Source organism: Nicotiana tomentosiformis, chromosome 11, assembly GCF_000390325.3.
Source record: "Nicotiana tomentosiformis chromosome 11, ASM39032v3, whole genome shotgun sequence".
In the NCBI taxonomy this organism is placed as follows: Eukaryota; Viridiplantae; Streptophyta; class Magnoliopsida; order Solanales; family Solanaceae; genus Nicotiana; species Nicotiana tomentosiformis.
In genome coordinates, this window is record NC_090822.1 from 10,903,148 (window position 1) to 10,917,929 (window position 14,782).

Sequence of the window (14,782 nt, forward strand, 5' to 3'; positions counted from 1 at the left end):
TGAGCAGTAATTAGTGTTTGGTCAAGCTTTTGAAAACTGCTTCTAAGTTATTTTTCTCAAAAGTGCTTCTCAGAAAAGTGCTTTTGGAGAGAAGCTACATTTTTCTGCTTCTCAAAATCTGCTTCTGCTTCTGCTCAAAAGCATTTTTTTCCTTCTAAGAGCTTGACCAAACACCTCAATTTTTGGGGGGATTTTATATCTATACCCGATTTTAGGGTCACAATTGAACCTACACTCACTTTGCAAAAAAGTTTGCAAGCGTACCCACTTTACGATCAACTTCAGACTTATCGGGTCTGAAGTTAAAAAAAATTAGTCTGACGTGAAAAAATTGCACTTCGTATGCACTTAAGGCCAAATAGGTCTGAAGTGCAACCAATGGTTTCATGCACTTAAGGCTAATAAGTCTGAAGTGAAAAATTATACTTAAGGCCAAAAAGCCTGAAGTGCAACAAACGTTTTCATTCACTTAAGGCCAATAGGTCTGAAGAGAAAATTTGCACTTCAAATGCACTTAAGGCCAAATAGAGATGCACTTAAGGCCAAATAGGTCTGAAGTGTAACCAATGATTTCATGCACTTAAGGCCAATAAGTCTGAAGTAAAAAATTTCACTTTTAGAGGCACTTAAGGTCAAAAGGTGTGAAGTGCAACAAACGTTTTCATTCACTTAAGGCCAATAAGTCTGAAGTGTAACCAATGGTTTCATGCACTTAAGGCCAATAAGTATGAAGTGAAAAGTTACACTTTCAGAGGCACTTAAGGCCAAAAGGTCTGAAGTGCAACAAACGTTTTGCTACACTTAAGACCAATAAGTCTGAAGTGAAAAATTGTACTTCATATGCACTTAATGCCAAAAGCTTTGAAGTGCAACAAACGTTTTGCTACACTTAAGGCCAATAAGTCTGAAGTGAAAAATTGTACTTCAGATGCACTTAAGGCCTCTAAAGTGAAACAAATGTTTTGCTATACTTAAGACCAATAAGTCTGAAGTGAAAAATTATACTTCGGATGCACTTAAGGCCTCTAAAGTGAAACAAACGTTTTGCTACACGTAAGACCAATAAGTCTGAAGTGAAAAATTACACTTCAGATGCACTTAAAGCCAAAAGGTCTGAAGTGTTACCAACGTTTTTATGCACTTTAGGCCTATTAGGCCTAAAATGCAAATTGTCCAGAAACAGAAATTTGTTCTTCGAATTATAACAATCTAATATACGATTTAATACCTAAATCTATTCTAAATGAGCTCAAATTTGAAACATAACCTCCAAATATCATCATGAACAAACCACAATCATTAATTTATCAAAACAACAATAAATCTAATGAACTCATTTTACAATTAAGAAAAAAAAGAAGAAGAAACCCTAAGCAATAGTAAAAATAAAGTGTTATAACAATTCACTATGACTAAATAGAGTGCCTCGGGCAATTTTTATAATTTTTTGACAAAAGCACTTTTGATTAAAAAAAAAAAAATCGCTAAACGGGCTATTAATTTAATGTTGATAATGGAAAATGTAGATAAAATGTATATATTTTTTATACACAAAAAGATATATATACAGAGTGATTATACCAGTGCCATTTTCCCAATAAAGTAACCTGGGAAAGAAAGTTTTTTGCCACTCAACTCTAGACGGAGAAAGAATGAGGAAGCAGAGAGGTAGTTGGGAGTCTCTAATGGTGGTTGCCCTCTCTCTGTTCCCTATGATTTCCTTTTCCATTTTGTTGTACTAATAAACCACCATTGCTAGAAAATGGACATAGATTGCCCCTTAAACTTGCAACTGTAAAAAATCCCTTTTTACGGTTTAGGGTTTACTATCTAAACCCATAATCTGCTTCTGCTTCTGCTTCTTCACTTCTTTTACTCCCTTTTCCTATGGCTAGCTTTTAATGTGACGGATGATGAGGCTGTGATGATTACAGGTGTCTTGAGTTGGTTCGGGCAAATGGAGCGACCCGTATCTTGGCGGGGCAAACCGGAAGGCATCTTCGTGGTTGCAACCGGGTCTGCAGCCATGGCGGTTGGATTGTCTCCATGGACTGATTTTATCACAGATATGGGCCTCAAAATTTAAAGTGAGAGCTTGTTTGGCTTAGCTGAATTTAAAGTAGCTTTCCAAGTGCTGAAAAGCACTATTTAAGAGGTCCATATCTTGGCGGGGCGACTCGGAAGGCATCTCTATGGTTGCAACTGAGGTCCGCAGCCATGGAGGTTGCATTGTCTCTGCTGATTTTATCACAGATCCGAGCCTTAAAATTGAGGGTTATATTTGGCCCTTTTCCGTTTTAGAAATGGATGGAGACCGAAATAGTAAAGTTTTTGCAAACGACCATCATAAATCTACCTTAAGTGATCGGGCAGTTCGATGCGCTAAGCTCCCGCCGTGCGCGGGTCCGGTAAGGGCCGGACCACAAAGCTCTATTGTATGCAGCCTTATCTGCATTATTGCAAGAGAGGCTATTTCCACGGGTCGAAAACTTGACCTCCTGTCGTACGATAACTTTACCAGTTACGTCAAGTATCACCTCCCTCAAAGATAAGAGATCATTTTTGTAATTTTCTCCTGAAAAGTGTACACTTTTACATTCTATTTTATCATTTTCCCGAAAACCTGCTGAATTATATTATCCTTCATATGGATTAGATTAGCCAGAAATGGTGAGAATGAGGCAACAGAGAAAGTATGGGATTTTCTTTAAAGGGTGGTTACCCCTCTCCGTTTCCCCTATGATTTACCATTTCTTTTAACAAACCAACAGCCCTTAAAAAAAGCAAGAGAGAAAGAGAGATGATTAACACTTTAATTTTTGGGTTTCTTTGCATTTTTGCACCCCTCACGTATACTCAAAACCCAATACAATCAACTATACTAAAGATGTAGGATGATAATTATTTTTACTATATCTGGGCTAAACTAATTGGGGCATAGAGATTACCCGACCCGTATCTTGGCGTGGCACCCGGTATGGCTTGTGATTGAGACTCTTCTCTCACATGCAACCGGTGTTTTGCAGTCATGGAGTGGTTGTGGCTTCTATTCTGCCTTATTGTAACACATAATTCAATAAGGGTGTTCAAATTTTGAACACCCTTTGCCAGTGGGCTATGCAAGGGTGTTCAAAGTCTATATTTAATCAATAACAAGTAATATTTTACCTTATATAGTATTATTTTTGGGCGAAGGATACCACCCTTGGGCCAACATAGCTTCGCCCCTGAGCCCGGTGCCCAAAGCATCCTGCATTTACGCAGGATTTGGGGAAGGGCCGACCTCAAGGTGTGTGATGTAGACTGTATACCCTAATGTAAGCATTAATTGTTGTTTCCACAGCTCAAACCCGTGACCAATAGGTTACACATATACAACTTTACCGTTGCTCCAAGGCTTCCCTTATCATGACACATTTGAGCCTCAATTTGCTAGAGACAATATTATCTTTTCGATGTGGGAGATATAGAACTCACATCCTTTTGATTACAATTTGTAATGTTTTTGCACTCTTAATGTATCGCCAATTTTTGTATCAGTGACAGCTCATGAATCAAGCATTAGAGTGAAAATGTGGGATTTCGCATTGTGGTCGCTCTCCTCATATGGTAAGACCTTGATTAAGCGCTTGATTTTTTTTTCTTTCTCAAATGCCAGCTACCATCTTCATATTTATTTCCATATAATTTTGAATGTGCAAAAGGATGTATGCTTCCGATGTGATAATAGTTGGATGTTGTGATGGTATACTAGTTAGTCTTAAACAGTATTATCAACTTTCTGGAAATTTAAACTTATGAATTACCAAGAAAAACCTGTTTGAGTCTTTTAATGGGAAGCTAGTGTTGACTGAAGGTCTGTTAGAATAACCCTAAATTTTCATCAAAAAAAAAGAGAGGAGAGAATGAGGTAAAAGACAGAAGGCAATTTCTATCAGAGGTGGTTACCTATCTCTACTTTACCAATGATTCTCCATGTTCCAAAAAGAACCAACCTTTATATTGAACATGCAAAAAACTAAAATCAGTTTCCTGTGGTTCTGTTTGTGACTTTGTTTATGTTTACTGATCCAAATATTCGTTATTCGTATCTGTTGGGTTCTTGTTCTTTGTTGCCTTGGCTTCAAGATTCTTCTTTAGAAGCTATTGGGGAATGGGGCTGATGCCTAGAAAAATGTGATTACAAACTTAGTTATCTTAAATGACATAATAAGAAAAATCGAATTATATCATGAAAAGTATCATAAGAAGTGACCTTATCAAAAAAGAAGTATATGATAAGAAATAGTTAATTCTAGAATAACCTCGGAACGAGAGTATTTTGCCACTCAACTCTAAGACGGAAAGAATGAGGGAGTAGAGAGGCAGTGGGGAGTCTCTAATGGTTCCTGTAATTTCCTTTTCCATTTTTCCCAAATAAAAAAGTAACAATAAACCACCATTCTTCTTAAGGGGTCGTTTGGTTCTGAGCCCTGATCTGAAACTTTCGACAATAATCGAAAGTGTATATATATAAGGGGCCGCGTATGTACTCAGCCTATTATTACCATTATTCTTATTGTTATTGTAATAGATGAGGCTTTGATGATTAAGGTTGTCTTGAGTTCGCGTCGGGGCAATGGAGCAGCCAGCCGTATCTTGGCGGGGTGACCCGGAAAGGCCTATTTTTATAGTGCAACTGAGGTTTGCAGCCATGGCGGTTGCTTTGTCTTCTTTGCCCTGATTTTATCACAGATTTGAGCCTCAAAATACCACCCCCACCCCACCCCTACCCCCCCAAAAAAATAATTTAAAATTCCTTTAATGAAGTTACAATTGCTTTTCATTTTAGTTTGCTGAATCTTTTGTTTCGAAATTTCTGTAAAGATAGTGATTGAAGTCATTATATTACAATTTACATACGTACGGTGCCTTTTTTCCAGTCACGTAGATGATTACATATTAAACAATTTTATCTTTTTTAAATAAAGGTGAATAGATTTGTTTCAAGGAAGTTTTTGTTCTAAGTTAAAATTCTCTGATATTTTGGACTAAAATGGTGAAAGAATGGACATTTGTGTTGAAAGTGATTCTCACGAACTCTAGACTGAAAGAATGAGGCAGCAGAGAGGCAGTGGGGAGTCATTAATGGTGGTTGCCCTCTCTCTGTTTTCTGCCTATGATTTCCTTTTCCATTTTGCTGTACTAATAAACCACCATTGTTAAAAATGGACATAGATTGCCCCTTAAACTTGCAACTGTAAATCCCAATTTTACAGTTTAGGGTTTACTATCTGACCCCATAATCTGCTTCTTCACTTCTTTCCTCCTTTTCCTCTTCCTCTTCCTCATGGCAGGCTTTTACTGTGACAGATGATGAAGCTGTGATGATTAAAGGTGTTTAGAGCTGGATCGGGCATTGGAACGACCCGTATCTTGGCAGGGCGACCCGGAAGGCATCTTCATGGTAGCAACCGTGGTATGCAGCCATGGTGGTTGCATTGTCTCTGCTGATTTTATCACAGATCTGAACCTCAAAATTGAGGGGTTTATTTGGCCCTTTTCCCTTTTAAAAATGGAAGGAGACCACTTTTGTTAGATTTTTTGTGTATATTAAAGGACCCATAAACCTCCTCAAAGATGACGGATCATTTTTCTCAAGAGAAGTGTACGCTTTTTACGTACTGTACAGACTACTTGATCATTCTTTGGAAAACTTGCTATATTACCCTCCATTTGAATTGGATTAGCCCAGAAATGGAGAGAATGAAGCAACAGAGTGTATGGGATTTTTTTACAAGGGTGGTTGCCCGTCTCTGCTTTGCCTATGATTCTCCAACTTTTAAAACAAACCAACAGCCCTTAAAATAGAAAAAGAGAAAGAGAGATGATAGCACTTCAGTTTTCTGGGTTTCTTTGCATTTTTGCACCCTAAATGCATACTCAAAACCCAATACATACAACTATACTGCAACAACTATGCTACCTTTAGATCTTAAAGAGGCAGTGATGATGATGTTTCTTATATCTGGGCTAACCGATTTGGCACTGAGATGACCCAATCCGTATCTTGGCGTGGCAAGTCGGTATGGCCTGTGATTGAGAGTTGAGACTCTTCCCTCTCACATGCAATTGGTGTTGCAGCCATGGCGTGGTTGGCTTCTCTTTTGCCTTATCATAGCAACAAATCTGAGCCTCAGATTGCTGAAGAAAAATATTGGGTGTGTTTGGTATGAAGGAAAATGTTTTCTGAAAAACACTTATTTTTGGTGTTTGGGAATAAGCAGAACATATTGCCTAAGAGCATTTAATGTGACGGATGAAGAGGCTGTGATGATTAAAGGTGTCTAGGGTTGTGTTGGGCATTGGAGCGATCCGTATCTTGGCGGGGCAACCCCGAAGGCTTGTTTGATAGAGGTCTGCAGCCATGGCGGTTGCTTTGTTTCCTTTGCCTGATTTTATTCTCAGATCTGAGCCTCAAAATTGAAGCAATTACTGCATTTGTTACCCAGTTAAGTTTAACTGGAGTGTTGAATAAAACTGTTGTGAATTAAAAGTTTACACGTTTTACATACTTCAAGGATTACTTCTGTTAAGGGTATACATTGTGAACCAAAATAGTAGTCCAACCCGTATACACTAAGAACTATTTTGATCATTTTCTCGAAAACCTGCTATATTAGTATAGAAATGGCGAGAATGAGGCAACAAAGATTAGGGGATTTTTTACAAGGGTGGTTGCCCCTCTCTGCTTTGCCTATGATTCTCTTTTTTTAAACAAACCAACAGCCCTTAAAAAGAAAGAAGAAAGAGAGAGAGTACTTCAGTTTTTTGGGTTTATCTGCATTTTTACACCCCTAATGGAACTCAAAGACCCAATACTCACAACTATACTACACAACAACTATGCGACTTTCAGATCTTAAAAGAGGCAGTGATGATGATGATTCTTTTCTATTTCTGGGCTAACTAATTCGGGCATGGAGATTACCTGACCCGTATCTTGGCGTGGCAACTCGGCATGGCCTGTGGATGAGACTCTTCTCACACATGCAACCGGTGTTCAATGTTTTGCAGCCATGGCATGGTTGGCTTCTCTTTTGCCTTTCCATGACACAAATCTGAGCCTCAATTTGAAAAAAATATTACCTTTTTGCATCATCTTCTAGGGGATGAGGCTGTGATGAAATGTCGAAAGGTGTCCAGAGTTGGTCCGGCATTGGAGCAGCCCGTATCCTGGCTGGGCGATCCGGAAGGCATGGTTGCAACCAGGTTGCAGCCATGTCGGTTGCATTTTCTACATTGACTGATTTTATCACAGATCTGAGCATCAAAATTAAAGTAAAAGCATGTTTGACTTAGCTGAATTTAAGTAGCTTTTAAGCGCATTTTTTAAGAGGATGTTTGGATGGGCGTAAAAAAAGCTTGTTTCGGTGTTTGGCTTCGTAGACTTTGTTGCGGTCTAGAAAGAAACAGCTGGGCTACTGGTGAATGATTCTGCTCTTCGCACACGCAAGGTAAAAAATAACGTGTTATATTGTTTTGTACTGGTTAGAATTACAAACTCAAATTTTCTAATTTGTTTTCTCTGTATATAACAGCCCCTTTCAGTAGAACTGTAACCTGGTATACTGGGAACGTCATTGACGGAATTCACTTTTTTCATCAGATGATCTCTTTTTATTTTTTCTGCTGAATTCTTTGTTCAAGGTTTTTAAGCTTATAGCATCACCAACTAACTGCAACCTCCTTATGTTTGTAAATTGTCTGTGTAATTGGGTTGTAAAACCCACTTTGATTTAGCTCTATCTTGTGTGTTATTCTGCTTCTTGTAGTGTGCATAGTTTGAGGGGAGTCATTTTTTCATGGAAAATGTTTTCTAGTGTTTGTTTGATATGAAAGAGATTGTGATGATACTTCTACTTCTTTCTTTTCTGTGCTTAATCAATGTGCACGAAAACTACCTATCCATATTTTGACTTGGCATCCCAATATGGCCTGTGATTGAGAATCTTCTCTCTTGCAAACAACCATTGTTTTGCAGCCATGGCATGGCTTTGTCTCTTTGCCTGATGATAACATAGAATTGATCCTCAATGTTAAGAATATATAATATGAAATAATAAGACAACCGGATTATATTTAAAATGTCTATGATAATAAGAAATAACCTTATTAAAAAGTACTCCTATATGATAACAAATAATCAATTCTTAGGAACGGTAATGTACCCACTTAGTTACTAAATGACATTTGAGATTTTGCCTTCATAGCCTCACCTTTCATCTTCTCTGATCCTCTTTTTTTTTTCTTCCTTCCTTTTGTTGACAGGTGCTCTGCTCTTATTTCTACACCATAAACAGAAACTGGAATACTCAACTCAAGAACAGAATGAGGCTGCTTATGGATGGAAAATTTCTAAGGGTGTTGCCTCCCATCAGCATGTATGTGATATCTCTGTATTCTGCTACTGACAAAGCAGCACCCCTTCTTTCATGCTTAGCTAGCGCTCTAATGGTTATTCACTATCTGCCATATTTCTCACACTATGTGCTTCTTCTTTCTGGGTCCATATCTTTTCCTTTTCACAAATTTCAATCACTATGAGCATTATTGCTGTTTCTTATCTGTAGGCCGTGATGATAAAGTTTCTTGACTTCATTGGGTTTGGGTCTGCTGGATTCATATCTGGCGGGGTAAACCAGGATATTGTAAGCAGAGTCTTTTCCTTTCTAGCATGCCATCCTTGTTTGCAGCCATGCGGTGTCCCTTTCTTTCACCTGAATTTATGACAGATCTGAGCCTGCTTATGTACTCATGAGTGTCACTTCTAGATAGATATCTAATAATAGATGGAAATAACTTTTAAATATGCCCGGAGAAAGAGAAGGACAATGGTGAAAAAAAGTGAAAACTACTTTCCCTTTTGATGAAAAGGAATTGTTAGATTCTTAATGCAGACTTACACGAGCTTTCGGTTAGAAGTTCTCTTGTTGGATTAGCCCAGAAAATGGCGAGAATGAGGCAACAGAGAATATGGGATTTCTTTCAAGGGTGGTTGCCTGCCCCTCTCTGCTTTGTCTATGATTCTCCCCCTTCTCAACTAACCAACAGCCCTTAAGAGAAAGAAAGAGAAACATAGCACTTCAGTTTCTGGTTTTCTCGATGACTTTTGAAATTTCCCCAATATACAAGTATACCACGTCAATTCAACAGCCTTCAGATCTTCAGTCTTTCTGTTCATGGCCCTTTGCATGTTTCTTTCAGTTTACTCTCGCTGTCTCATTGTTAATGGAAACTTGAAACTGTTCCCTTATGATGTGTTTTACTACAGAAATGGACTATGATGATGCTTATGAATCTTTCTATTTTTGGCCTCATTATTGACCATTGAGATGACCCGACCCGTATCTTGGCGTGGCACCCAGTATGGCCAGTGATTGGAAACTAGTCTCTCTCTCTCTCTCTCTCTCTCTCTCATGCAACCGGTGTTGCAGCCATGTCGTCGCTATCTTCTCTCTTGCCTTGTCATTATATGCGTCTGAGCCTCAATTTGCTGAAGAACATTAGTAGGCGTTTGGACAAATATTGAGTTGAAGTTGAGATATTCTTTTAAATGCAGACTTGTGAGGTCTCTTCGGTTAATAGCTCTCATCTAAATGAACTATGTTTATTAGATTAGCCCAGGAATGACGAGAATGAGGCAGCAGAGAGTATGGGATTTTTTACAGGGTGGTTGCCCCTCTCTGCTTTGCCTATGATCCTCCTTTTTCAACAAACCAACAACCCGTTAAAAAGAAAGAGAGACATATAATAGCACTTCAGTATTTCGGTTTCTTTGCATTTTGCACCCTTTTAATGTATACTCTCACGACTATACAACAAGTCAACAACTACGCAGCCTTCAGATCTTTTAAAGAGGCAGTGATGATGATTTTTTCAATATCTGGGCTAACTAATCCGGGAATGGAGATAACCCGACCCATATCTTGGCGTGGCAACCTGATATGGCCTGTGATTGAGACTCTTCTCTCTCCCACACATGCAACCGGTGTTTTGCAGCCATGGCGTGGTTGGCCTCTCTTTTGTCTTTGACATTACAACACATCTGAGCCTCAATTTGCTAAAGAAATTATTATCTTTTCCATATAGATGTGGAAATCCCCCAGACCCCACTTGTGGGAATATACTTGGTTTGTTGTTATTGTATATTGACGTAATATTACCCACGCCTTTTTGTTAAAAGTTTTAATGCTTTTTGGTTTTAAATCCATTTTTTTTATCAGTAATTGAAATTCACTATATGATCCTCCATCTAAGCTAATTCCCTTAGCCCAGAAATGACGAGAACGAGGCAACAGAGAGTACGGGATTTCTTTCAAGGGTGGTTGCCCCTCTCTGCTTTGTCTATGATTCTCTCTGTTCAACAAACCAACAGCCCTTAAAGAGTCAGTAAAAATCAGAGACAACACTTCCATTTCTGGGTTTCTTTGCATTTTTGCACCCTCTGTTTGGAAAGCCACCTTGTAAGTGGATTTAGGGTGTAATTGTGTGCATTTTTTATTGTTTGTATGGCCAAGTAATTACTTGGTCAGCATGGATTTTGGTGTAATCACACAACTATACTACGACCTTCAGATCATCAGTCTGTCTCCTCATGGCTTTGAAAACTCATTAAAGAGGCAGTGATGATGATGTTTCTTATATCCGGGCTAAGTAATTCGGGCATGGAGTTATGTGACCGTATCTTGGCGTGGCAACTCAGTATGGCTTGTGATTGATACTCCTTTGACCTGCAACCGGTGTTTTGCAGCCACGGCGTGGTTGGCTTCTCTTTTGCCTTATCATGACAGATCTGAGCCTCAATTTTCTAAAGAAAATATCTCTTCCTTAATTTGATGTGGGAGACATCGAGCCCACACCCTTTTGATTACATGTTTTAATGCTTTTCATGGTCCTTTTTTGTTAAAAGTTCTCTAGATGAATGGATTATCCCAGAAATGGCTAGAACGAGGCTATAGAATGGGATTTCTTTCAAGGGTGGTTTCCCCGCTTTGTCTATGATTCTCCATGTTTAACAAACAATTTAAAAAAGAAAGAGAGAGAGAGCACACTTCAGTTTCTGGATTTCTTTGCGTTTTTGCACCCTTTATGTGTACTCAAAACCCAAACACACCTTCAGATCATCAGTCTGTCTCATGGCTTTGAAAGCTCTTAAAAGAGGCAGGCAGTGATGATGATTTTTTTTGTATCTGGGCTATTTATTTCGGGCATGGAGATTACCCGCCCCATATCTTGGCGTGGCAACCCTGTATGGCCTGTGATTGAGACTCTTCTCACTCATGTGTAACTGGTGTTTTGAAGCCATGTCATGGCTAGCTTTTGTTTTTCCTTATCATAACACATCTAGGCGCAAAGCTGATCTAGTATTTGAACTTTGTGGGTTCGAGTTCAAGATTTTACAATTCATTTGATATACTGTGTTGAAAATCAAGTATTTGTACTTATTTAGTAAACTTTTTAACACATATAGAGGGTTTGAGTCAAAGCTACTGTTCAGATGAACCCATGCCTAAACCTCTCTATCTGCCCTGACTCAGCCTCAATATGCTTTTTTTCCCCTTCCTGAAATGGCATTGGCCAGTTATTTAAGTTGTTTTCTCTTTCGCATACAAATGATGTTTTTGCAGCCATGGCGTGGTTAACTTTTCTTTGCCTGATCTTTTCTGCAGATCTGAGCCTCACATTTTTGTGTCACCTGCATTTTCTTGTTCAATACACATATTGCACCGGATTGTTTTTCTTAATCTTCAGATGTCGAATAAAAGAGGCAATATAGGGGTCAAAATGAGTATTTTTCTCAAGAGAGGTTGTTCATGTTTATTTTTTTTAAAAAAAATCTTTTCTATGTGATAATAGCTTTAATTTAAAAGAATCAATTTTAGTCCTGCAGAGTAGTAACTTTGTTTTACTCTCTGTCTTTGATGGCCTTTGTGTGTATCTTCTGTGTTCCCTTGGCTTTTGAGTTCGAACAGCTTTTGCTTGGAGTACACGTAAATGGGGCTGTGATGATACTTCTAGTACCTTCTTTTCTGGGCCAATCAATTTACACGGAGACGACCAGTCCTGTTGGCTTGGCAACTCAATATGGTTTGTGTTAAGGTTTCTCTCTCTTATGCAACCTTTGTTTTGCAGCCATGATGTGGTGGGCTTCTCTTTGCCTTGTTCTAAGATAGATTTGAGCCTCAATTTGCTTAGAAAACAAACCTTTTCCTTGGTTCAATGCAGGGTTGTGATCTAGCATGCGGCCTTCAGGTTATAAAGTTCGAAGAGAAAGCATTTTGTTGTAGTGTTGCATCACGCTGGTGTTGAATTGTTCGTGCGTGTCTGTGTTTTCAATAAGCATCAAAACCAGTGTTTCAAGCAATCATGCCTCAATCTTGAAACCAGACCCGGGTCTCTCTCTGTCTTGAGTACATATCTGAGCCGCAGCTTTCTTCAATATTTCTAGTTTTGTTTACCTTTTAGTTTTCAGAACTACAGCTAGTGAAAGAACAATTGGAAAAAGTTAAGCAAAAGATTAAGTCTTTTAAAGTTCATTTCAAAATTTTTGGGTAGAAATACTCCATTCGTATCTAAAAGATGCTATTTTATTCTATATAGCAATTACCAGAGAATGGAAATGCACTAATTTGAGTGTTATAGCTGGCCCCCTAAATCCTAAATAGTAAGACAAAAAGGGGAACACCCAAAACTGATCAAAGTTTTTATTGTTGTGACACTGAATTAAAAATGGGATATTTCTTCTCCTTTTTGACTTTTGACATGAATTTAGTCCTAATTAATATTCAAGGGGATTGCTCCTTTTTATTCAATCTACTGGATCTTAGATCTCACTAATTAACAGCCACTTCATAAGCGAATTTCAGTTGGAACCTAGTAAACTTAGCGTATGTTTGACTTTCTGTCAGTTCTGCAGTGATGAGGTTCCAAAGCCCTACTCATAACTTCTAGATTATTGAAACTCCATTTCTTACTGCTGATATTACATGAAAAATGTTGCCAGGGCTTTGGTCTAGTGGCAAGGATACAACAGGCGATGTACAGGTCATGGGTTTGAATCTTACCGCAGACAAAAATGTGGAGAAGGGTAGATGGGTAGGCTCATTATCCATCCATATTTGAGCCGTGCGCCACTAGGCCTCGTGGATTTCTCGATCATCAAAAAACAATTTTTAATTGATCACACATCTTTCTTTAGTTATTTCATCTTACTTGTTCAGAAATAGACATGGCCTACTAGCTTGGATCGTAATCGTGTGTTTTCATCCTTTTTCTTATATTTACTTTTATAAAAAAAATGAAAAGGTGCCTAAAGTTTGTTCACTTGCTTAGCAATTTTGAATTTCTTTTCTAATCATCCTTGTACTATAGCAGAATTTAAACAAATAATTCAATTTGAAAAACAGTGGTGCATATTACATGTTCCAATTTTTCAAATCCAATTCCTTGAGCCATTGACCATTCACTTGTTTTACTTATTGTGGCTAAAGTACCCTTAAACTTTTACCTTAGATAGGCTAGTGTAACCTGATGTACTACTTAGGGATGGCAATTAGGGCGGGCGGGGTAAACAGTAAACGGGACAGGGCAGCGGAATATGTAAATGGGGCGGGGCGGGGGCAGGGCAAAACTACATTTTTAAAGAATCTTAATGGGGCAGGGCAGGTTGTAGGTCAGCCCTTAGTCCCAATAGTGGGTCATTAGGTAGCATGAGATCCAGTTCGTTCCTTGCTTACTTCATTGTCCATGTCTTCTTTTCTTTCATAAATTGATATTAAAGTAGCTAGAGGATATCACAGACGCAAATTTAGGATAATACCTTTAAAGGATAGTAGAATTTTCTACGTATTGATGAATGTGACATGGAAGCTACAATTAAAGAAATAGACAATCCAAAGTATACATAATGCTATGCGTTATCTTGAGAGTGAGAGAAGCCATGCGTTGTATGATTTTCAACCGTGACATTTACTATTGCCAACTTTAATTGTTAGCAATTTATAATTCGTGATAAAATTTTAAAAAGAATGCTGAAGTTCCTTCTTAATTGTCAATATTTATAAAGACAACATCTATATATGATACACATGTAATTGCAATACTGGGAAAGTGGATGTAAAATATGGTATTTATATAAATATATGATAAGACAAAGTATTTACTTGGAAAATGAAAAAAAGAAAAGAAGCAAAAAGTGAAAGTGAATTCTAAACGGGACAGGGCGGGGCACGACAAAATTTTGGAACAAGGCTAAACGGGGCAGGGCAAGGCGGGTCAAAATCTTAGTGGGTCAAAGGTTGCCTTGCCCCCACCATGCCCTGCCCCGCCTCAATTGCCATCCTTTGTAGAGACTAGGAATCGTTTATTAGGAGATAGGTAAATTGCTTGCAATGTGTGAAATTATTTTAATAATGCATATGGTGTAACTTTTATCAGAAACAACATCTCTATCCTTTCAGGGTAGGGGTAAGGCTGCACACATTTTAATAATGTATGTGGTGTACCTTTTATCGGAAATAATTTTTCTGCCCTTCTAGGATAGGGGTAAGGCTGCGTGACCCCACGTGTGGGAAACTATTGGGTTTGTTATTATTGTGTTATGTGGTGTGCCTTTTGCCAAAGGTAATCTCAGATATACTTTGATACAATGGTGGTTGAGCAAAAGAAACAAAATGGTGGACGCAACTGTCAAGCAGTGTTTACCTTCAATAGTGTACTGGGTTGCTCTAATGGTGAGCAC

At 38.3% G+C, this 14,782-nt stretch overlaps 1 protein-coding gene across 37 annotated transcripts; it reads left to right on the top strand.

Moving 5' to 3' along the window:
- The first annotated feature begins 1,588 nt into the window (after window positions 1-1,588).
- Window positions 1,589-13,365, top strand: LOC104100489 (uncharacterized). Of its 37 annotated transcripts, none has more exons than XM_070188427.1 (7): window positions 1,594-1,668; window positions 1,935-2,087; window positions 3,541-3,609; window positions 5,353-7,251; window positions 8,311-8,423; window positions 11,712-11,848; window positions 12,015-12,681. In XM_070188427.1, the coding sequence occupies exons 4-7, from the start codon at window positions 7,168-7,170 to the stop codon at window positions 12,278-12,280; spliced, it is 600 nt and encodes a 199-aa protein (XP_070044528.1). In that variant the 5' UTR covers window positions 1,594-1,668; window positions 1,935-2,087; window positions 3,541-3,609; window positions 5,353-7,167; the 3' UTR covers window positions 12,281-12,681. The 37 variants fall into 37 exon arrangements, 25 of the variants coding, with proteins under 25 accessions (XP_070044530.1, XP_070044528.1, XP_070044527.1 ...); XM_070188426.1 differs by having other exon boundaries at window positions 1,596-1,688; XR_011412123.1 differs by adding an exon at window positions 13,046-13,365 and having other exon boundaries at window positions 1,600-3,609; window positions 12,015-12,184; window positions 12,268-12,452.
- Window positions 13,366-14,782: the final 1,417 nt, after the last annotated feature.

Coding starts and splice junctions, on each gene's coding strand:
- LOC104100489 (XM_070188429.1), top strand. CDS start 7,168: ATGTCGAAAGGTGTCCAGAGTTGGTCCGGCATTGGAGCAGCCCGTATC. Junction 8,424..11,711: donor GTGTTGCCTCCCATCAGCAT/GTATGTGATATC, acceptor TCTTTTCTGCAG/ATCTGAGCCTCACATTTTTG. Junction 11,849..12,014: donor GAGTATTTTTCTCAAGAGAG/GTTGTTCATGTT, acceptor GAGTTCGAACAG/CTTTTGCTTGGAGTACACGT.